Source organism: Helianthus annuus, chromosome 15 (assembly GCF_002127325.2).
Source record: "Helianthus annuus cultivar XRQ/B chromosome 15, HanXRQr2.0-SUNRISE, whole genome shotgun sequence".
Classification (NCBI taxonomy): Eukaryota; Viridiplantae; Streptophyta; class Magnoliopsida; order Asterales; family Asteraceae; genus Helianthus; species Helianthus annuus.
The window spans coordinates 45,497,775-45,523,327 of NC_035447.2; the positions used below are offsets into that span (position 1 = coordinate 45,497,775).

The window sequence follows — 25,553 nt, forward strand, 5'->3', positions numbered from 1 at the left end:
GGGGGCGTTATCAAATCCCTTCACGCCTCTATAATGCTTGCTCATTACGCAAGGTTTTAGGGTTTAAGATTTTCTTCTTTTGGATGAGATGATCAAATTTCATATATAGTTTGAATAATTAATTCAAGAGTAAATTACGGTTTTTGTTTGTGTGGTTTGACTAGAATTGCCACTTTTATCATATTTCTTAATGTTTTTGCCCGTATGTATCAGTTTGTTCTGTCTAACTTCGTTTGTTATTTCTGTTAAAAGTAAGGGTATTTTAGTCTTTTTGCCCACAAGTGACTAATTATGTAATTTAGCGGCTCAAACCACATGGACGAAACCTGTAATTTACCCATGATTTAATTTGTAAACTTTTGCTCTCAAGGATTTTTTTTAGCAGGCATGATTTCATATAATTTAAACCTGTTATCATTTTTATACTCTATGTTTTACTATTTGTACAATCAAAACCAAAATTACATACAGTGCTTGTAAAAAACTAAAAAATGAACTTTATATCAAATTATCAATACACTTGATCTCCTCATTTCAAGTGCTAATGTTTCTGTACCTCTTCCTTGCTTAATCACAAATCTTCATCGTCGTTGTCATTATCATCTGAATCACTACAACTGCTGTTACTCATGAAATCCGGTGGTAACACCGGAAACTTCATCGTCGGTCTATTCGCCACCACATTTACCGCGTCCTCACCACTCACATTTCCCCTCTTCTGCAGCTTCACAGCAATATCAACACAAGCCTTATCAACCATTTCAAGAAAACCCTTCACTATCACAAACAGTTGAAACTGCTTCATCCCTTTATCTTTCGACGCCCCGGCATGATAATACTCATTCGTTTTCTTCACTAGCGCGATAACCCGCTCTTGATCTTCCCTCAACACTTGAATTTCCCGTTCCGCCTTTTCAACAAACTTCTCTATCTCCTTCACGAAACCTCGTCCGTCCCCATCACCACCACATTCCTCCACAGTTTTCGCAATCTCACCCAAGCGAACACTTAACCCCGAACACGATTTCAAAAGGGCATCATAGTCATATTCAGCAGCCTTTTTAACATTAGTAAACTCGGAACTTACTCCTCCTACAGTAGGCAATCCAAGCCTTATGTAATCTTTATTAGCCGATGTATCGCGTGTTAAGCTAATCGTATTGTTTCTAAAGCTGGGATTTCGATTGATCATGCATTTTTTCCCCTCCAACCGAACAACTTCTTCAACTACAAAATGCAGCAGAGTTGTCTTCCTGTCGCTGCTTTTAACATCGGACAGCTTCAAAAGCGAATTCATATTAAACGCTTGCGCATTTCCTCTTGAAGTCCCAACATTCATTCGGTTTCCTGCTTTTAAAACCGCTTCTAGTAGCTTAACAAAGAGCCCGCGAGTTCTAAGCTCTTTGCAGGCCATTTCAAGTGTTTGTAAAGTCTTCTTGAGTTCATTAACTTCTGAAGTGTAACTTAATGTAAAAAACATTGCATTAAACCTTGTAAAAGCCGAGGGGACGGCTAGAAGAATGTGGTAAAGAAATGATTCGGCGTCTGCAAGCCTTGTGATGTCTTGATCATAGTTGAGGATGAGTTGTTGTTCTTCGTTTGTTGGGCGGATTTTCGTGAGCTTTTCGAGGGTGTCTATGTCTAAACCTTTGCCTTCAAGAAGGCAGTCAGTGATTTCTTGTCTGGATACGACTAATGACCGAAGGATTATCGCGATATTTTGCGATTTACGCATGTCAAGGATGAAGATTTTAGATGGTGGACCTGATTTCTGTTGCGTTTTCGCAGTTGGTGAGGCGAGTGGTGATTTTTTGTTCGTGGCTACGGTCCCGAACATTGCTTCCATGAGATCACCATCAAACCTGAATCATATGGGAGAATGAGAACTGTGTTTGAGGTCTAAATGCATGATTCTGTAAACATCCATGGTTTTTTTATTGTTGCACCAAGTTTTTCAAATACAACTTTTAATGTTTTTAATGTATAATGTTTTAGAAAACATCTAATGTTGCGATGTGTTTATTTTTATCTATATTTAAAATCGGATCTGTATCATATATAAAATTTTATAAAATCTATATCGGGATATATATATACAAATAAACCATATTCGCTTTTTCTATAACACATATATATTAAGTTATATAAGAAAAACAAAAATGCAAATAGATTGACCTGGTTTTGATTGATTTGAAGGGTTTATAGAATTTGGAGTAATTTACTATTTTCGTCCTTGTTTAACACCGACAATTTTTCCACTTGGATTTGTTTTTGAGATACCAAAATGCCCTTTTATTTTAATTAATAATAGAAAAATAAATGTAATCACAATTACATATTAAAAGTTTCCCTTTATTTTGGTCAATTTACAGACAATTAACATAAAATTACTAGTAGGTTTGAGAGTTAGACAAAATGGCAAAATAAATAAATAAATAAATAAATAAATGAAACCAAAGTCTCTCTCTCTTAGGCAAAAAAATGGATTGAAACTAAGAATTTTGACAACCCACATCGAAAAAACCGGAGAGTGTATATGATGCACAGACATTTAAAAAGACAGAAAAAATACCTGAAAGAACCATTATCCATTTTGTCCCATGCTGTGGGATGGCCCACATTAGCGTTGACTTTGTCCCAATGCAATGGCTTAAGTTGGACCTTGGGTGGTGATTGTGGTTTTGATGACAAAGTCAAACCACCAGTTTTAGGCTGTACCGGTGGTGGCGGCGGCGGCAGAAAACTCTTCCTCTCTACCACAACCTGTGGAGGTGGTGGCGGCGGTGGCAACGGCGGTGGGGATGGTGGTGCTGGTGGCGGCGATCTTGATGACCGTTGACTTTTCATCAAACTTTGTTGATTCACAACCAAATGAGACTCATTTTGACTTTTAACATCTTCTCCTGATGGCCATACATGAGAATTTGAAGACTCTCCTCTAAGCAAAGGAACTTCTTGAATTTGAACATCAAATTTCTTCGATTTTCGCCCTTCTTTCTGGTCGAAATTCGGATGTTTTTTCTTAAAACTTTGTTTTTTATTCCCATTGTCATCATTATCAAGATTCTTCCAATAAAGAACATCCAATCCTTGTTCATCAACAATCACCCCTTTGATCCCTTCAAGTCTAGTAAACTGATTATTATTCAACACCACAAGCGGATTACGCGTGTTTCCAGCTTCGTTTCCATCTGGTGCATATGGATTTTCTTTCTCTTTAACGTGTCGTTTATACCTAACAAGCACAAAGAATATTAATCCTGATAAAACCAAAGTACTTGCAGCCGTTGCACCAACCGCTGTTGCAACCTTTTTATTTGATGAATTTGATGGTGGGCTTGTTGTAGTCACAGGATTAGGGGTAGGAGGGGGTGTAGTGGTGTCGGTTGAAGGTGTCGGTGGTGGCCGTTGTGGTGGTGGAAGGTGAAATGGGTAAAAAACTTGAATGTTTTGAGGGGAGAGTTGAGAAGAAGAAATCGATAAGAAAGAAGACGAAAACACGACGAAAAAATAAAATAAAAACTGCCGGAAATGGATCTTGGTAGACATTGAAATCCAGAGAGTGTTTTAGGATGAAGATGTTGAAGAAGATGTGTTTGTTGATTAGTGTTTTGGTTTTAGGTTTGGGTTAAGAGTATATTGCAGGCTTGAGTATATGCTGACGCTTTCAAATAAACTAGTTGGATTATTTCAAATGCATTCTATTTTATTTTACTTCAATTGGTTGGGTGATCCGTTACCGGGTGGTTTAAGGAAATGACTGAAATACCCTTGTAAGTTTTCAAATTTTTATCTCTAGTTGGTGGCGTGACCTCTTACCATACTTATTTTTTATTGGAACTAGTTGATTTTCCGCCCGCGCGTTACGGCAGGGACCCAACGACTGCAAAACGCGTGTCAGCAACGGCAAGCAGATATCGAATATCAAAACATAAATAAAAATGACGTGGTAAGGATACTCACTCCGTCCTAAAAAACGATTTTAAATAACCTAATATATAATAATAGGAGCCACACGTCCTACACGTTGGAAATTCGATTGTTTTCAGTTCAGTTATTACCGTGCTATCACGTTAAAATATGGATGAGCTCGATACCGGTAACGGCACCGAAAGTACCGATCCGGAAAATCATCGAAATTAGGTACCGGCACCGAAAATGCTCGGTACAATACGGTATGGTATTTGAAGGTAAATATCAATAAATACATGTATAATGCTAGACCGGTGTCGAACCGAAAGTAACGATTTTGAAAACGCCAAAAGGTGGGTACCAAATTGGTACTGAGAATGATTTGGTATAGTAAATTTGGTACCGATACGATACCAGTTTGATTACAGGATTTGAAACGATTTGCTCATCAATAATCTAAATATCCAAGTTAATTTTACATGCTACAATTCATTCATTACAGAAAAAGACAAAAAGGAAAGCAAAATAAGTTGTTGTGTATATAAAACCTCATTCAAACGAAATACAGTTTACTTACTGTGTGTATGAAAAGTAATCTAAACGGTGCAATTACTTGCATTGTTACGTTGCTACAGGATTTGATGATCTCGGTACCAACCGGCACCGAAAATACCGTTACCGAAATCCCCAAAAGTGGGTACCAATACCGAATATACCTCCGTTACCGAAATCCCCAAAAGTGGGTACCGGTACCGAATATACCTGGTACGGTACGGTTGGTACCGGTCGATACTGGTACGACACTGGTATTTGAGGGTAAAAACCGATGAATACCGGTGCCGAATCGGTACCGAAAATGCACCTGGTTTAGTAAATTTATAGGTTCTATTTTTTAATATATAGATGTTAACTAGAATTACCACCCGCCGCAATGCGGCGGAGATTCGTTAGTTATATATCATATTAGATGAAAGACAAATGTTTCTTACATGACCGCGAACCCGTGTGTAAAACATAGAAAAGAATAACTGAGCCGATCTATGACACGCGCATTGCGACAGACCTATCAAACGGAGAAAAATAGACGCGTTGTGACGGGTCTGTCAAACAGGATAAAGTAGATGAAAAATCAAATTAATCAAAGGGGTTAAATTACCAAAGATTAAAACTTTAAACTTAAATTGTCAAACATTGATACTTTAGGGTTAAAAAGGAAAATTCTATTTTTTTTTAAAAAAAACTCCCAAAGCTAGAAGTACAACACATGTAAGCATAAGTAAGTTGCTAATTTATAGGTTATAATATTCATTCAATTGGATTTTTAATATACAAGGTAATGTGTTAAATACCCTTAGCTGATTTTACATTCTTATCTTCTGGGTTAAGGGTGTAAGGGGCACTCCCCTAAGAGGGGAGTCCCCTCTCTTACGCATAACCAATCCTCGTGTGCCACGTCAACTCCCCTCTTAAACTCCCCTCACACCCTAAATTGATGGCGGCACTCCCCTCTTAGGTGACTTGGTTTTTTATTAAAAAAAAAAAATTCATTGGTTGATTGAATGGGGCCCACCTTCTCTCTCCTCCCCTCTCTTCGGTGCCTCCTCACCGCTTTGGCTCCCCGTTTTTGGCTCCCCGCTGCACCGGCGGCACCTCACCGCTCGGTGAAATCGGTCCCCGCATGGGTCACCGATTGTGCCCCGGGCACCCTAAGAGAGACAAGGTCAGTTGTGAATAGAGGTGTAAGATTAGTTTTTTACACCTTTAGTTGTAAAATGTTGGTTTTGTAAAGATGAATCAATTACTTTTTTACATTTTTAACTCTTCTATCAAAAACTACCTTTTTAAGTCTTCTACCAAAAATTGATGGGTTTTTTTTACGTAGAGGTGTAAACGATTAGCTCGATTACCTCGAGCTTGACTCTTTACACCTTTAGTTGCAAATTAGTTGAGCTAAAATGTTGGTTTTGTCAAGACTAATCGATTACCCTTTTACATTTTTAACTCTTCTACCAAAAACCCCCTTTGAAAATTTCAACCTCCATCCGAAATCTCGGGTTAAAATATTCTTGTATTTTCAACTTTATGTTTACCGGGTTTGCAAGTAAACGTGTGATTTAACTTAGCTGAATCGTTTTATTTGAAAATGACTAAAATGCCCTTAATTTTATCGAGATGGATAGCATGTTGCCTTTTTCAAACAAGAATAATAGGAAAAAATCATAATAAGGGCATTTTAGTAATTTTGACTAATTCAAATGTAAGTTAATTTATGGTTGAAGGGTTGAACTAGTACAGCAACAAACTATCAATTAGGCATGATCAAATTAATTATTAATATAATGTTAGGTAATGTTAGCGATAATAAAGTATGAAGATGGCTGTGCTATACATTTTTAATAAGTCAGAAGGAAGATGAAATAGTCAAAATTAGATGCACCACATCTTCTAATTAAACAATTTAGTTTTCTCTTTTAGGTTTAAAAACATTGGTTTTTTAATTGTTTAGAACAGGTAACCAAATGATCTCAATATCATATACGACATCGTTCACTGATCATTGATGTGTTTAACTTGTTACGTAACCCCAGGCATACGAATTTTTACCTGGTAAATTGGGCGAGTCAGACTGAGTGTGATAACGTGTCAGAATTGGTTTGAGTCAAAATGAGTTATTTTTAATTATAATCCAAACCAACTCATTTAATTATGACGTCACTTTGTTTAAAAACAATATGTTTATTTACGATATAATGTTTGTAATTGCGTTTAATACATTGTATAATTGTAAAATTTAGATACATCCACCTAATACCCCTCTTGAGCTCCTCTGTGCAATTGCCCTTCCAAAGGTAAAACATAAATGTACTTTATCATGTTTCTTCCTACGTTTCTTATGATAAACAGTAGACGTGAACTTCATTGATCATTTGTTTGACATAACACAAATGCACCAAGCGAATAAGCGATGTCCCAAAAAAAGTCGCCATATTAGGTATCTTCGCGTGACTATTCTTGTTGATGCTTCTTTTTCGATCAGATCAAGATTGGAAGGTATTACAAACAAATGATCATGCCCCATCAAGATACCTATTGTTACAGTTCGAAAACCTTATAAATTCCCTCCAATTACTTAAAAAAATGGGTCAACGAGAGGTTGAAACATGTCTAGCTACTTACAAAAACTACATATAAAAATGTGTGTGTATACATAAAACTAAAAATTACATAAAAATCCCAATCCGATTAATCCCGATTAATCGATAGTCAGTACTTCACCGACCGACTAACGTCTATCGATTCTTACAACACTGGTTGTATGTAAATTCTTGCTGAACTTTGAAGTATATAATAGAATAAATGGAAAAAGAGTTAAGTGTAACGGGTTATTTGATAAAAAAAAGAAGCCAAAATTCATATTATACTCCTATAAATTGTTATTTGTACCGTTGTGTTTGTTTCACATCTCTAATTGATGGACACTATTTATATCATCCACCATTAACGACATAATCAAAGACCGAGTCTCCACAACAGGACCAACCGCTCTTGTCTCATCCATTGGAGTCTTTCACATAACATGTTCTTACCCAACGTTGCTTAGTCATACAACTTCATGTATACTTACAGATATATACAATATATATCCGTAGTGTGAGGTTCATTGGGGAACACTAAAAAAGTGGGGAATAGTGGGGAACTGGCTCAAACGAACTCCGATTGGACTCATTCCAGCGGCGTTGGAACCGGCTCGTCGAACCCTAACTAGGATCTCTTAACCCTAAACCCTAAATTATAACCCCTAAACCCTAAATATAGTAGGGTTTGGCTTTTAGGGTTTAGCTTTATGATTTAGGATTTAGGGTTTAGCTTTAGGCTTAGCCTTTAGGGTTTAGCTTTTAGGGTTTATAGTTTAGATTTTACGGTTCAGCTTAGGTTTTAACCTTATTTTTTAGCTTTAGGGTTTAGAGTTTAGGAGTTAGGATTTAGGGTTTAAGGTTAAGAGATCTTAGTTAGGGTTCGACGAGCCGGTTCCAACGCCGCTGGAATGAGTCCAATTGGAGTTCGTTTGAGTCGGTTCCCCGCTGTTCCCCACTTTTTTAGTGTTCACCAATGAACCTTCCCCTATATCCGTAAGTTATAAGTTTTAAGAATTTTTGATAATCAATAATAAAAACTTGGTTCATTCGGTTTAGCCAAATGAAACGAACAAGTTAAGGAATTTGTGTCTTCACGAACTTTTCATGAACATTTACCAAACAAGATTTTCTGTTCGTGTTCGTTCATTAAAGAAGTGTTTGTTTGTGTTCGTTCGTTAACTTTAGGTAACGGACACAAACGAACATTCATAAATACAAACAAACGAAATACAAATGAACACAAAGGAACATGTATTATATTTTGAATAAAATCGGATATCTTTTATCACAATATTAGGTAGATCCACCCATGACATACTAATCTTAATATTTTATTAAATAACTCAAATACAATACAATACACTAATATTCATTAAATATTTTATTAGTGGGAGTTTTGAAATATTTAAATACAAAATATAAAAAATGAAAACCTCAATGAACTATCGAGCCCAAACGAACATAAGCGAATACGTTACCGAACGTTTACCAACATAAACGAACTTAAGGAACACGATCTCTGTTTATGTAAATTCATTTAACTAAACTAAACGAATGAGATTTCTTGTTCATTTTTAAACGAATGAACACAGCCGAACTTCTCACCGAACGGTTCATTTACAGCCCTATAGTAATTTAAGTGTTAGCCCAGTACAATCTTTGATTAATTTTAGCGCATCTTTCAGTTGTTGTTCATCTGGTATGTATAGACAACCAACCACTATATATTATGTGAGTTATAGATGGCAGTTATGGACGATTATGTGCATTTGCATTGATGTGTAATTATGATGTTGCACTAGTAATAATAAACCAATTGGGCCTGGGCCGAATGATTTGTGAATATGGGTTTGGCCCATTCAACCCTGGGAAAACATAAGTGGGTAGAGTGGAGTGCAACTGCTAGTTGGTTTCTACGTTTTCTTTTTATTGTTTAGTCCAATGTTCCTGTTTGTTTAATTTCGTTTGGATATTGTACTCTTGGAGATTGCTTACAACACATGATGAAAAGAAAAGTGGATATTGTTGTTGCAAAAAACATACAAAGAAAAAGAAAACAAACACCAACCACAACTTTACATTTTTTTTTACAAAACAATGGCAGGTAGTCGGGCAACATATTGAAATTCCTGATCTAAAATGTGATTTTGCTCAACGTACTTGAAACCGATAGATTTGATTTCTTCACCCATTTTAGCAATTGTAATCCTCTAATTGTTGAACATGTTTCTTCCTCTCCATGTGTCAAGCTGTGATCATGAAAACCGTCATAATATTAATGCCTTTTCTTCTGAACACTAGAGTCTAGAGAAGCCCCATCCAACGAAATTAGAAAGTTCTCTTCATTCCCAACTATACCCTTAATCAAGCTATTGAGGTCAATGAATTTGATTATAAGACCCTAAATTACATATGTAAAGCTTTGTCACACAAGATCTACATGGGCGAAGGATTTAAGGGGCGGGGAGGGGCGCTCGCCCCCCGAACTTTTCGGTCAGTAGTGTTACATATGTACGTTTCGTATATGATTTTGTAGGTATATACGTTTTCGACCCCCCGGTTTTATAGAAAAAATTTAGGTATATATGTTTTCGACCCCCCGGTTTTAATTTTTTTTATTTATATAGCCCAAATAAAATATTTAATTAGTCCAAATATTATAACCCAAATCATTATATTTGGTAGAATACTAGAATGTATATTATATAACCCAAATCAAATCATTATATAGCCCAACTTAAAAGCCCACCCTATCCAAAAAAACCCAGATTTCGTTTACTTTGGGACATCAACCAGAAGAACAGAAGCCACAAGCCAGAACTGCAGAAGGGGGGAACGCAGGTTCCAGAACTATTCGACTTCAGCTTCTTGTTCGAGAACAGAAGCCAAAACACTGCTCGTTGTTGTGGTCTTGTACTCTTGTTCGACTTATTCAATCTTCAGAAGGTTAAATGTATGTGTTTTTTATCTTTAGGTTTAATTTAGGGCTGCAATTTATGTGATTTAGGTTGAAATTAGGGGTGAAAATGGTCCGAATTTTTGCCCTAAACTTGTTGAATCTTTCTGTAACTATGTCTAATTTTATTTGTTTAATACTTTAATCTTATTGTGATTTGATTTAGATAGATGTTAGAGTTGGAAATTTAGGGTGATTTGTTAACTTGTTTTGTTATTAGATTATGCTATGTGGAAGAATAAAATGATAACTTCTTTTTTAATGTTTGAGAACGTTTTATATTTGATATTAATGTTTGACCCGACCCGACCCGAATCGAATCACCGATGTCCGACCCGAACATACACCTCGAAACTACACGATAGAAATTTTTTTTTTTAGGTCTGTTACTTTCCGACCCCCCAAACTTTTTTTTCAAGCTTCGCCAACATCATTCTTTTCCTACCAGAGTATTCAAATTAATCTAAAAGTAACTTTACCATCTACCATCCAAACTTCATATATATATAAAATTCACAAATTAGCAATTATTTAATATAAAAATTATTTTAGTTAACTAATTTATAAAATTCGATTATCTGTTATCTAATTACTATATTGGTTTTCTTGTCCAAGTTAATTTTCAAAGTTAATTTGATAAATAATATTAGAATTTAATATTATACAGGTTACCAAAGGACCTTAGGCCTAGTGAGCGATACCAAAGTGTGTAACATGATGTTTCTCCCCATAAGATCAAGAGTTCGAGTTTCATGTAGTAAACGATGATATATAATTAAGAGTAGATTGGATTGATGTGAAAAGAAAAAAAAACATATGAACGTGCTTTGCATGTCTAGTGGCCCGAATCACATCATTTGCTTACCACAGTCCCTAAAAGTAAAACCAAAGCAAAGGTTTAAAAATAAAAACAAGAAGAATGTATCATTGACATTGATAAATGTTTAGATTTGGCTCTTGTCCTCGTGATTATTAACGACACGTATGTCTATCATCTCAACCTTGATTGAGATATCTTCGTGTACAAGCAAATTTGAAACTAGAAACTGTCAATGTGGGGTAGCCTGCTTAGTAGAGACATATACCTCTTAAACGGAGGCCCCCAGGTTCAAAGTATAGGGTTAAAAGTGTAAATGAAAACAATGGGGGTTATGGAAAGATTAAAAAGGTTAAAAGTGTAAAAATAAAAAGTAAAAGGGTTAAAAGAAAAGAAAAAAGAATAATTTCATTTATATTTTATATTTTACGCCTAAAGTATTTCAAAAGTTAATTTCATTTTATATTTTACACGTAAAGTTTATTTCAAAAGTTAATTTAGTTGGATTAGGGCTTTAAAAGAAATTGTTTTATCTTTTATCATGATAGTTTTAGATCCACAATAGACCCTAAGATGTAAAGGAGTTAACTTTAAAGGGTATAAAGTAACATTTAGAAAAGATTGAAGTGTAAGTAACGTTTTGTTTGATTCGAAAAGTTCATAGAGAGTTTGCCATCATATTCGTATTACATCCCTACAAATTGTAATTTGTTTCTATTCATGTTATTCGTACCCATAGCTAGTTTCACATCTATAATTTGACCCTATCTATACCCACCATTAGACTATGTCACCCCCTCGGGACCACCCGCATTCGTCAGGTTCATTGGAGTCTTTAACATAACACGATAACTCATTATCCATTCAAGCATGGAAAGGGGCGTAACTTTCAAGGGGCCCGGCGGGGGGGGGGGGGGGGGAAGTCCGGCCTCCCGAACTTTTCGCTTTGTAGTGTTATGTATGTACGTTTAGTATATAATTTTTTAGGTATATACATTTGCGACCCCCGGTTTTATAAAAAAAGTTTACTTATATATAATTTTTAGGTTCGGTGACTTCCGACCCCCCGGTGAAAATTTTCAAGCTTCGCTACTGAGCATGGATGTATAATACCTAATAGATACATACAATGCTTGTACACCAAGATTGACACCTTAGACTTATATACTTGGTCATCTTTTCAAGAGTTTTGTTTACTGATATCTAAATCATTAATAATAAAATTGTTTTTAAGCATTAAATTTTCAAAAGTTTTAAAGATTCTCTTTAAGAGATGATGATATCCCAAATAAAAATTTACAAACGTGCACTTACGTTTTTCAAAATTAACTAGTATTTTTACCCATCGCATGTTGAAACGTAGAATAACATGAATTTATATCGTCGAATGAATACGTATTATATTTGAGTAGACTTGTTTCCGGACAAAATGTACGTCAAAACTAGAACAAATGAAAACGTATATAAAAATATGTATGAAAACGTATCATATTTGATCCGATTCGTTTCTGAAAAAAATTATGTCAAAACATAAACCAACTCAAATTTATTCGACACGTACATAAAAATAAGTATTTAAAAATGAGTGTTTTTTAAAGTTAGGAAATGAAAGTACAGAACAAGATGGGGGTAAACTTAAAACTTTAAGAACTCAACAGAAATCAAAATGGTATATTAGAAAGTTTTTAAAAAATTAAGAAGATATAAATGTCAATATTAGTCCGTGGGGTATGGTGGGGCGGGAGTTTGGGGTATGGGCTGACACGTGGCTTGGAGGGGCTTCGTTGGGCTGACCCGCATTGAAGACGGTATGGTGGGGCGGGGGTTTGGGGCGTGGCCAGCCCAAACCGCTATTTGAATATTTTTTAAAACAACAAATTTAATTTTTTAATATTTTTAAATAAAGAAAATTACATAAAAAAAATTCCTAACGCTTATATATTTTTATATTTTTTCTTTATCTCTTCTCTCATCTCAAGATTAGTTCCAACTCCTCACCCTCTAGGTGATCAATGAGCTGGGCTAGAAATTTCATATCATCTCGTTTTTGTTTCAGAGCATCTCTAGCTTCTTTGCTCTTTCGAATTTCGGCCCTTTTGTAACACCTCGAAATTTTTCCGTCAAATAAAATAACGACACGTGTCATGTACGACAAAAGTATTATAAACCCGGATTTAGTTAAAGATGTATGGCAGGATTTTTGAACATGTCGACATGTTAAGTTATACCTCTGAACGACTTCATTATAAATCCCAAGACCCTAACATGATTAACAAACATCTAGTATACCTTTAAATCCGGTGATTACTAATAATGATGGATTCCAAATTGCAAGAATGGATCCTATGAAATAATGCTAGATAAACTTTCGTGTATGATTTCTAGTAATGTTCAAACCAATAATTCTACAAGATAGGTAGACACAACTGATCAAGCATGGGTTAAAAAGGCCTCATACTGACAAATTCAGGCTCAAAATCATACTATGCAAGTTGCTTATTCAAAGCTTGAAAGGTTAATTTTTTTGCCTTCTGGCAAAGGCTTACGGACCGTAAAGGTCCTGCCTTACGGTCCGTAAGGAGTGCCCAGCGACAGCAGGTTGGCTGTTGGCTGTTATAAACGTTTTAACCGACTTAAAACGATATTTTCACTCTTATGGGCGACCCCTAACTGTTCCTAGGCACTAGGAAACACTTGTGATGATCTGGGATCCATGCTAGCCTTGCTTGTCATGATCTTAAGCAATCAAGAACACTATAAAAGGGCCTTGAGTTGCAACATTGTGTTCATTCATTCCTTCTGCTTTCTTGGAGCTTCCTGGAGCATAAGAGCAGACCCAAGCCATTCCTAGTCGTGCATTAGACTTTGGTAAGTATGCTTAACCTTTCTTAGTTGAGTTTTTACTTAGTTTTAGCTTAGAAGTCAAACCGTCGTAATTAACGGTTGACTTAACGATTAATCTTTAATAGTCCAGTGATTAATCGAATCAAAGGTAGTTATAAGTTGGTAATCATGTGGGCATTAAACCCTTAAAAGGGCACCCCCTGGTTCCCACTCTAACTAGACCAAATGTCGGGTCAAAGTTGTTTAGAAAAAGTCAACAAAAGCTTAATTTTCGAATTAACATGTAATTAGCAATGTAGAAGGCATGTAACCTATTTTATCACTCATATAACTTGGTAATAAGTATAAGAACTGGTCTAAGCTTGTTTGATCCGACAAATTTCTGATTAGACCCGCTTCGGAACCGAAAGTCGCAAAACTTTGACTTTTGCTTTGACTTCAGTTCTGACCCGATTTAGTATGACTTAGATATGCCTTAGGACTTCCTTACCAGGTTACATGATGGTATAACCCTCTGTGATTGGTTCATTGTTTGTCCATTCCATATGCACGTTTCCGTTAAATGCTCAAAGTTGACCATAATGCCCTTTTGACCATAAAACGAGAATTTTGGAAATGTGAGAGAGCAAAAATCTTTGTTACTGATTTATAAACATATCCCTAAAGTTTCATAACGGTTCGAGGTCCAGAATAGGAGTTATGCTAAATAGCGTAATTAAGAAACTTTTGTTAATTAAACGGCGCACTTAGCATAAAGCCTATCTAAAACCCCATTTCGACACCAAACCTTTTACACACTGATGTAATATAATATTTTGAGATTTTTAAAGATTTTTAATTATTTTTAACCTGCTCATAACCTAAGGTTATGGCATTGATTCAGTAAATACCGACTATACCCTTTTCGGGCATAAAATGAGTTCTACATAGTATTTTGACACAAATCCAATTGCTACTGATTTTATATAATAAATAAAGTATTTTGAACTATGTAACCTGATCAGAAAACTCATATTTCCTGTTTAACCTGGAAATCGTTTAAAATGGCTTTTTACGCGTATTAAACGCCTAGTATAGCTTTGAAACCATTTTGTCGTATAAAGACTTATTACCTACTGATGTAACTTGTTAAAGTAAGTGGTTTTACTGATCACTTCAGACCCGAACATCAGAATTATAAATAATCCCTTTTATAATCTTTAAAATGACCAAAATACCCCTACGGGGCTTATATTGAGATTAAACTCGTTTTGGGCATAATGGAAGGTATCCTACTGATATCACAACATATTTAGGACATATTAACTTAGGAAACCTGTAAATGACTCTCATGGTTACCCGTTACGCTTCGTACGCGTACGGTTCGGTTTATGTAACTAGTTCACATAAATTAGCCGAAACGGGTCAAACCTTATCGTTTTTATCTCAAATTCCAGAAGGTGTTTAGTTTACCCATATTATACAAGTCTTTAAACTTGTCGGGACTAAAACGCATTCTATTCCGGTCTTCGCCTAATCGTGCGTTCGAACCGTATCTTTCGTCAAAACTAACCGGTCTAAGTTTAGGCTTAATAAAAGACCCGTTAGGATTCTAATAGGTTATTATAAACCTTCGTTCCAGAATAGGAGACCCGGTAAAAGCTACCCGCACTTGCTATTTGAGACTGATACTTGCAAAGGTAAATACTTTTAACTTAATTTCCCTTATACGGGCTTGGGGTACGGTATATAAAATACCGCATGGTCCAGCATTGAATCTTAATCGATTAGAGGTTAAATCATTGATATGCTTCGTTTTGAAATGTTTTGTTTGCTTAAAGCCTTTGGGGGGTTAATGACCATGTCCCGGATATCCTTGGCATCATCTTACGAGATGGCCACGACCTGAGCACGGGGTGTAGGCGTACACCCGTCAGTGCATAAATGAATAAATAATGTGGTGTGTCTATTGATCTTTTACCCGGTCTACGGATCGGGCTACTGAACACATAAGAAACATGTAATTCGTTTACAAGTATTATATTTAAATAATTATCCCAAGTTATAAAAGTTTGTGCCTCGTGCATTCAAATGAATTTTATTAAACTTTTCAAAATGAGTCGGTTGAATGTATTTACCAGTGTAAACTGACGTATTTTCCCAAAAGGTTAAGTGCAGGTACTATGCGAACTAGGCTGGCTTTCTCCTAGCGTCCACAATAACTCTCGCAAGCTTGGATGTCAAAAACTGTTGAACAATGTTTCCTATTTATTTTTGATCCCTTGTAGATTACTTTCATCTGCTTGTGATACTTGATATTACAATTATATTCGGTTGAAATATATCTATCTTTTGCTTCCGCTGCGCATTTATATATTGTGTTGTTTGACTGTAGTGTTACCAACTATGTCATGACAATCCCCCACCGGGCCCACCGGTGAAGCGTGTAAATATCGGGGTGTGACACCTTTGTATCAGAGCCAACGTTGAGTGAATTAAACACTAGCCTTATGTGTTTAATCTCAATGACACAATTGCACATACTCGAGTCTAGACAAGAACTTAGGACGAATTCAAATTGTTGCTTTAGTTGTCCTTTATTGCTTGTTATTTATTTTAATTGTTTAATCAGGAAATATGCCACCGAGAATCGGAAGAGGAGGAAGAGGCAAAGGGCCAATCACTACCCACAACGATCACGAGGCCGGGCCTTCTCACCTGCGAACTCCTTCCACTACGATGAGTGCCGAACCTCAGAGAAACAGGAGGAACCTTTTTGAGCCCGCTAGACGGTCTATCTCGCACAGTTCAACCCCTTCTTACCGTCACTCTTTTGGGCCGCACTCGGAAAATGAGCCCGATAACCCTCAACCTTCATTCATACCTCTCCAGCGTTCCGTTTCGCACCGTTCCTTCGGCGACCCTACTCCTGTCTTTCAGGGCCGGTTTAACCCGGGAAACTTTGTCCAAGAACCAGTGGGCTTTAACCCATTGGGACCGGAGGACCATTTCTCAGAAGATAATGCAATGGACATGGACGAGGACACGGATCCCGTCGAACCTGCAAGAGGTACCCCCAACCATCCCATCGAGATCTCTGATGGATCATCCTTCCATGGAACACCCTATTAGGGTCCAGACAGTTACCAAGCAAGGTTCAACCAGTATGAATGGTACTTTACACCCTCTCACCATTTATCGCCTCATGAGCAGCAACAACAGCAGCAGCAGGATCCCTCCGAGGATTCGCGTTACGTGGCAGACCGTCAGTTCATCAAGCACCTCCAGATCCTCCAAGGCGTAGGAGATTAGGCGCGCGGATATTCGCACGAAGAGGGGATTTTCACTTTAGCACCCCTCGACACTCCAGTGGCAGTCATTATCCGCCACTACATGAAGACCCGCAAATGGGTGGGCCCTCAAACCCAGTTCAAGAGGCGAATTCTGCACCAGTTGCACCACCACCGCCACCGTTTGGTTATGATAACCCGATACCTACATACGCCAGTTCCACGGCATATAACCCATTTGAGCAGCCAGCTCACACTCACTATAACTATATTGATGTCGACCCATACCTAGAAGCGACGGCAAACTACAACGCCCTTCATCCCGAAGGACCTTATGGAAGTCCTTGGGGAATGGGATACTTAACTCATGGGTATCCAGTACCTGCTAGACCTCCGACTCAGCACCTATCGCAGCCGCCACGTTTTTCCCCACCAGAGCAGGAAGAAATCCTCCACCATTTAAACAGGGTGGAACGAGATTTTGAAGAAGAACGTAAGAACAACCGTGGATTCCTCAAAGGCCTGGCAAACCTGTTAAAAGGAATGAAGAAGCGAGATCATTAATCTCTATATGTATTATTGTATTTCCTATTTCAATCAAGTCCCTGCGTGGACATTTGTATGTGTATCTAGTCCCTGCGTGGACTTGTCTTTTAGTCCCTGCGTGGACTTGTCTTTCAGTCCCTGTGTGGACATCTATCCTAGTATTGGTCCCTGTGTGGACTTGTTTCCTAGTTTAACCTTTGTGTAGGTAATTCGTCTATTAAAAGTCCCGTTTAGGGCAATGTGTAATCCTTTTTAATGTTTAATGGAATGCTAAGTTTATGAAATTCATTTTTGTCACTATGTACATTAAATATGAAATAGATAATTCGGAATCATTCCTTTTTAAAAATAATATGCCTATCATATATTAAATAAGAATCTCAAAGGTATAACCTAGCTTACATGTCTCTATAAGACTTGGCCAAAATGGTAAGACCTGTTTAAAAGATTCGAATCCCTGTTAACCACTAAAATATGTTAACACTCCTGGCAGACGTGATTCGTTAAAATCACACACGTCATTCTTATATAAGGATTCTTCAAAAGATTCCAAAACCTCACTTAATGATCTATAAATCAGGGGTTTAAATCATCAGTTTAGATGATCATATGTTGGTAGTATAGTGCCTACAGGCCATACTCATTGTCATATAAGACAAAAGACAGTAGTAGTCTATGACTCCCTGTCAGAAAAGGTAAAGAACTATGCTCAAACCTTAATGCTTTGGTTCTCTGAAATCATGGCTTATGAATTGAAATGTCCCTGTGACTAGGCCTTTTGTGCTAATAATACTATTATTGTTTTGTAGTTAGGATAATTATAAAAATCCTAAATAAATATGAGTAACAAATTAACCAAATATGGTCTATGTTTACCATGGTTAATGAATTGCCCAAAAAGGCAATTCCATAATAAACTCCCAAATAAAACTTTGCCGATATCTTATGTAACAGTTCAAGATACAATGGCTGATTCGGATGAAATAAATAGTCACCCAATGGAGAACCAGAATGATGCTCGGATTAATATAGCGGGTGCTGAACTGCAAGCGTTAATTGACAATGCTGTTGCAAAAGCCTTGGAAAGGCAGTATAGCGAATCGAGCGGTACTCGGAGTAGGACCCTATCCGCACCGCATTCTAAACCCAAGACTCATTCTGAGGCACACAGCAAGCCTCCCTCCAAGAAGGAAGGACCAAAGAAAGATGATGACGATCGTCACTCTTCAAACTATCATAGTGTCCCATCTCAAGGTATCGTGCTGAATCAAGACCCCGTAATAAGGGTTGCTCCTACAAATACTTTGTTTCATGCAAGCCCCGGGATTTTACGGGGGAGAAAGGAGCAATAGACTGCATGACTTGGTTGGATGAGATGGACACAGTGGTTGATATCAGCGGGTGCCTTGAAAAGGATATAGTAAAGTTTGTGTCTTAATCATTCAAGGGTGAGGCCTTAGCCTGGTGGAGATCATTGATTCAAGCTACGGGAAAGATTCCACTGTACAGTATGTCATGGGAACAATTTGTTGCCCTCATCCGAGAGAACTACTGCCCTCAGCATGAGGTAGAGAAGATTGAGCCGGATTTTTTGTCTTTGGTTATGAAGAATCTGTATTGCCAAGCTTACCTTACGAGCTTTAATATAATGTCAAGGTTGGTTCCTTATCTAGTGACCCCGGAACCCAAAAGGATAGCTCGTTTCATCGGGGGTTTAGCCCCAGAGATAAAGGCAAGTGTAAAAGCCTCTCGACCAGCTATTTTCAGGTCTGTAGTTGATATATCCTTGTCCCTCACACTGGACGCGGTCAGGCAGAGATCGCTGAGGAACACGGATACCGAGAAAAGAAAGCATGATGATGACAATTCACGTCGATCAAATAAGAAGCACAGAGGAAACAATGACCACAAGAAGGGGTCTGGTTCAAAGAAGGATGGGCATCAATTGGGAGATAAGCCCAAGTGTAAGACTTGTCAGAAATACCACTTTGGGAGGTGCAGACTTGACTCAAAATCCCAATCTCAGTCGAGACCTTATGGGATTTGCAAATCCACGGAACATAAGACCCTGGAGTGCAAGAAACTGAAAGACGCAACGTGCTACAGTTGTAACGAAAAGGGGCACATTAAGACAAATTGCCCAAAATATGCAAAGAAAGCTGATGAAGGAAAGAAGACCAATGCTATGGTCTTCAGAATGGATGCAAAGGAAGCTGTGCAGGACGATAACGTGATCACAAGTACCTTTCTTATAAATGATGTTTATGCGAGAGTGCTATTTGATTCAGGAGCTGATAAATCATTTGTAGATAATAAGTTTTGCAAATTGCTGAATTTACCTGTTAAAACCTTATGTGTGAAGTATGAGGTGGAATTAGCAGATGGCACATTAGAAACCGCCTCAACCATATTAGATGGATGTTTCATATCCATTAAGAACCACTCCTTTCCGTTGTCCCTACTTCCTTTGAAGTTGGCCGGTTTCGACATAGTTTTAGGTATGGACTGGTTATCTCATAACCGGGCCCAGATTGTCTGCAATAAGAAGCAAGTGGTGATCAAGACTCCGTCTGGTGAATCACTTACCATTCAGGGAGATACCCAGTATGGACTACCTGAGCATGTGAAAATGCTCAAGGCCTCTAGGTGTTTGAAGAAGGGTTGTGTCATCTACATGGCACAAGTGACTATTGATGAGCCGAAACCCAAGATTGAGGATATCCCCATCATTTCTGAATACCCTGAAGTTTTCCCAGAAGAACTACCTGGTCTACCACCAGATAGACAAGTAGAATTCAGAATTGACATTATTCCTGGGGCAACACCTGTTGCAAGAGCACCCTACAGATTGGCACCAACGGAGATGAAGGAATTAAGGACACAACTTGATGAATTGCTAGCCAAAGGTTTCATTAGACCTAGTTTGTCTCCTTGGGGAGCACCAATCTTATTTGTCAAGAAGAAGGATGGATCGATGCGTCTGTGCATCGATTACCGTGAGCTTAACAAGGTCACTATCAAGAATAGGTATCCATTACCCAGGATCAACGATCTGTTCGATCAACTTCAAGGGGCAAGCTACTTCTCTAAGATCGATTTGCGGTCAGGCTATCACCAACTAAAGGTTAGAGATGAAGACGTACACAAGACTGCGTTTAGAACTCGTTATGGTCACTACGAGTTCCTAGTGATGCCTTTTGGGCTCACTAATGCACCAGCAGCATTCATGGATCTCATGAACCGTGTCTGCAAACCATACTTGGACAAATTTGTTATCGTCTTCATAGACGACATTCTGATTTACTCAAAGAACCAAGCTGATCATGAAAAGCATCTTCGATGTATTCTTTCGCTACTTCAACAGGAGAAGCTTTACGCCAAATTCTCTAAATGTGAATTCTGGCTTCGAGAAGTCCAATTTCTTGGACATATGGTTAGTGAGCGTGGTATCCAAGTGGACCCCGCTAAGGTGGAAGCTGTCATGAATTGGCAAGAGCCTAAGGCACCCACGGAAATTCGCAGCTTCTTGGGATTGGCAGGATATTACAGGTGTTTTATTGAAAACTTTTCAAGGATTGCTGCACCCCTAACTTCTCTAACTAGAAAGAATGTTAAGTTTAACTGGGGTCCCAAGCAATAAGAAGCCTTTGATACCCTTAAGCAGAAACTAAGCAATGTGCCTGTGTTGACATTGCCTGATGGAATAGAAGAGTTTGTGGTATATTGTGATGCATCACACACCGGGATGGGTTGTGTGCTTATGCAGAAAGGCAAAGTTATTGCCTATGCTTCTCGACAGTTAAAAGTGCATGAAAAGAATTACACCACCCATGACTTGGAGTTGGGTGCCGTTGTATTCGCACTGAAGCTATGGAGGCACTATTTATATGGCATCAAGTGTGTGATCTATTCTGATCACAAGAGCCTGCAACATCTGTTCAACCAAAAGGATTTGAACATGAGGCAACGACGATGGATGGAGACTTTAAATGATTACGATTGTGAGATAAGATACCATCCTGGCAAGGCGAATGTAGTCGCCGATGCCTTAAGTCGAAAGGAAAGGGTAAAGCCTATAAGAATCAATGCCAAGAGCATTGAGATAAAGAATAGTTTAAATGAAAGGTTGTTAGCTGCACAGAAGGAAGCTGTGCTGGAAGCTAACTACCCTAATGAAAAGCTAGGAGTAACTGAAGAACAGTTATCCTGTGGCAAGACGGAATTTTAAGGTTAAATGGACGAATATGGGTTCCAATTTATGGAGGACTTCGAGATGTTATCCTCCAGGAAGCCCACAGTTCCAAATACTCCGTTCATCCTGGAGCTGACAAGATGTACCAGGATTTGAAGGCAAACTTTTGGTGGATAGGCTTGAATAAGTCTATAGCTACCTATGTAGCTAAATGTTTGACATGTGCGCAAGTCAAAGCTGAACATCAGAAGCCGTCAGGGTTGCTGCAACAGCCTGAACTTCCCGAGTGGAAGTGGGAAATGGTGACCATGGATTTCATCACCAAATTGCCAAAGACAAGGAAAGGAAATGATACGATATGGGTGAGTTGATAGATTGACTAAGTCAGCACATTTCCTACCCATTAAGGAGACTTACAGCTCCGACATGCTAGCCCAATTATACGTAGATAAGATTGTGTCTCTACATGGCGTGCCTGTGTCTATTATATCTGACAGAGATACTAGATACACGTCACATTTTTGGAAAAGTTTCCAACAATCTTTGGGCACGCGCTTAAATTTCAGTACGGCTTACCATCCTCAGACGGACGGACAGAGTATTATAAGATCGGGCTACTGAACGCATAAGAAACATGTAATTCGTTTACAAGTATTATATTTAAATAATTATCCCAAGTTATAAAAGTTTGTGCCTCGTGCATTCAAATCAATTTTATTAAACTTTTCAAAATGAGTCGGTTGAATGTATTTACCAGTGTAAACTGACGTATTTTCCCAAAAAGTTAAGTGCAGGTACTATGCGAACTAGGCTGGCTTTCTCCTAGCGTCCACAATAAGTCTCGCAAGCTTGGATGTCAAAAACTGTTGAACAATGTTTCCTATTTATTTTTGATCCCCTGTAGATTACTTTCAACTGCTTGTGATACTTGATATTACAATATATTCGGTTGAAATATATCTATCTTTTGCTTCCGCTGTGCGTTTATATATTGTGTTGTTTGACTGTAATGTTACCAACTACGTCACGATAATCCCCCACCGGGCCCACCGGTGAAGCGTGTAAATATCGGGGTGTGACACCTTTGTTGTTGGAATACGTTGAATGTATCTAACTTGCATGCAATATCATCCAACTGATCGTTGTATACTCCCCTACGCGACCCCGAACTCCCAACTGAAGGTGAAACCGTTCCCGATCTTGATTTTTGAGCGCTTTTTTTGCGGCATCTCTTCTATATTCAGGCCGGTTTGGCGAATCATCCAAAAAGTCCTCCAACTCTTGATCTTGTGCATCAGATTGGGCTTGGGACAAGGCCCTTGACCTTTTGGAAGACGTCTTAGTTTCACTACCACTGGGGATTTGGATGGAACTTACAAATCTCCCAACAATGCATGAAACGGAAGTCGCTCCCCACATTTGTTTTGAATGCAACCAATGCATTTGTCACAATGTCGGCTTGGGTTTCACCACTTTTTGGGTTTTGCTTTGCTTTATTTAAAAAAAGCACTAAATTTTGTAAGTTGGTCGCTTATCTCGCTACATTTCGAGGATAAGCTATCGTTTTCATGATAAGTCACCCTTCCCATTTCTTCATGGAATGCTTTACTAATCGCTTCCCACAAATGGCTTCGATGTTGGAATTTTCTATTTTAATAAAAACAAAATTTAATATATTACAAAGTTATATAAAAAATAACCATAAATATTAAAATAAGGGCCACAAAATATTTAAAAATACCTAAAGTTGGATGTTGAGATTGTTGAAGTCAAGTCCTCGCCAATGCAAGTTCTTCATTAACGACCCATCTTTGTTGTTTTCGTTTGGCGGTTTCAAGTGCTTTCTACGCCTCGGTTTTTTTCTTATGACTTCTCTTTTTTATGGGTTGGGATGCGGAAGGACCATCGTTGGGTGGTTGAGTTTCGGGGACGGTTTCGTTTTGGGAAAGGTTGATGGAGGTTGGTGAAAGGTTGATGGGCATTTGTGGAATCGGGCTAGGTATAGAATCGTCCGTGTGTGGGAAGTTAGTAAACAAATGATTCCCGAGATACGATGCATAACTCGCCATATCGGGCATAGATGAGTGTATTAAAAATGGACGAGGCATTGGACGATTGGGTGGTGGGCTAGGATTTTCTTGGAATGCCCACGGGTTGTTCGGGTCATAACAACGATTATGAGGATGCATTTTTCGTTTTGTAGAATGAGAATGGAGATGATTATAGAAGATGTAGAGTGTATTGTGGTTGAATGTGGTAAAAAAAGGAATAGATATGTGAGTTTTATAGTGAAAAAATAAATTTTTTTATTTTTTTAACATAGCCGTTGGCCAACGGCTAGCCCAACGGCTAGTTTGGTTTAGCCAACGAGAACCCGCCATGTCATGCTCATAGACCCGCCCCACGCCTGGCTTTAAACTGCCGCCCCTTGGGCCACGCCCCAACCCAAGCCCACCCAGGGTGGTGGCTTGGGTGTTTTCAGCCAACCCACGCTCCAACCCAAACCCCATACCCCACAATCTTAAAAATTAAGATGTTAAAGTTACTAATCATAAACTTACACCTTTTAATATATACTTAATTAAAAAGTTAAACTTACTAGTAATTAATATATACTTAATTAAAAAGTTAAACTTGCTAGTGATAAACTTACACTTTTTAATATGTACTTAATTAATTAATAGTTATCTTGAGTTAGGATACCTTATAAAAATCCAAGAAGAGGGTAAAGTTAATAATAATCAAAACTACTATTATACCCGTTCACTCGAAACGGTTCCTAAAACTTATTGCATTCAAACTATGTCTACATTAAAGATTTTGGTAACGTCTTATACAACTGGGACGAGATGAGTAAACACAAAAGTCGGTAGCACAATTTAACATCTTTGCTTTGTTGTGTATAATCCGAAATTGTAAGAAAATAAAACAAATAATAACAAATAAGTTCAAACATATAATGGAATATTTGAATGACAAATGATGAAACAAAGACAACAACAAATTGTGAAACAAATGCAATATACAACTTCGCATTACTAAATACATGGTGACAACATATTAGTGTTTAAAATACATCACTAACACGATATATTCCATACGGGTCGGTTTGGATATAGTGACCGACATACATTTTAAACATACAAAATCCCATACTCAAAATATACATTTTAAAAATGTTACAAACCTTTTCATAAAGAGTAAGGGACACGATAATAGGCGTTGCCGCTTAATTAACCCCATATCAAATAATTTAAATTGGCCGGTAGTGAAACGGAAATAAAACGTTTTCTTTAATGTAATCATAGAGGGCCATATCATTCATAGACTCATTTAATAAATAAAAATACTGTATATAAATTGGCCCTTGATATAAAATTAATATTCAAAGTACCATGTCCTTTTATATGATGTATGACTTATATATTCATTTTTATTAGATCAAAATTAGTAAAATAAGTCCACGTATCAGATGACATGGTCAACAGCCACTTTGATATCTATATTTGGATTTGGGAAATCTAGTGAACCAATGTAATCTTACTTTTTTACTGAAATTCTGTGATGTTGAAAAAGTTGATCACAAAAAATGTTACTCTAAAAAATATTTCAGAAGTAATGCAAACTTCATTGTGAATGACTAATTTGTATAGGTTGTAGTCTTTGTCAATCATAATCATAATCAGGGAATTTGTAAGGGATTAATCGATGGTGAAGGTACAGAAGCCATTCTGAATGGCGACTTATGCATCTTATGCCATTGTTAATGGCGAAATCTGCCCAAAAGCCATTATAAATGACGAAATCTGAAAAGTTCTTACAACATGCCATTTACAATGGCAAATTCTGTTAAAGCTGAAAAAGGTACTTTACAAGATTC

The 25,553-nt window shown here is 37.6% G+C and overlaps 1 protein-coding gene across 1 annotated transcript; it reads right to left on the minus strand.

The window, feature by feature from the left end:
- Positions 1–391: 391 nt before the first annotated feature.
- On the minus strand, positions 392–3,581 carry LOC110911345 (formin-like protein 4). Its single transcript, XM_022155954.2, has 2 exons — positions 2,573–3,581; positions 392–1,862 (listed from the first exon to the last, which is right to left on the minus strand). The coding sequence occupies exons 1-2, from the start codon at positions 3,547–3,549 to the stop codon at positions 572–574; spliced, it is 2,268 nt and encodes a 755-aa protein (XP_022011646.1). The 5' UTR covers positions 3,550–3,581; the 3' UTR covers positions 392–571.
- Positions 3,582–25,553: the final 21,972 nt, after the last annotated feature.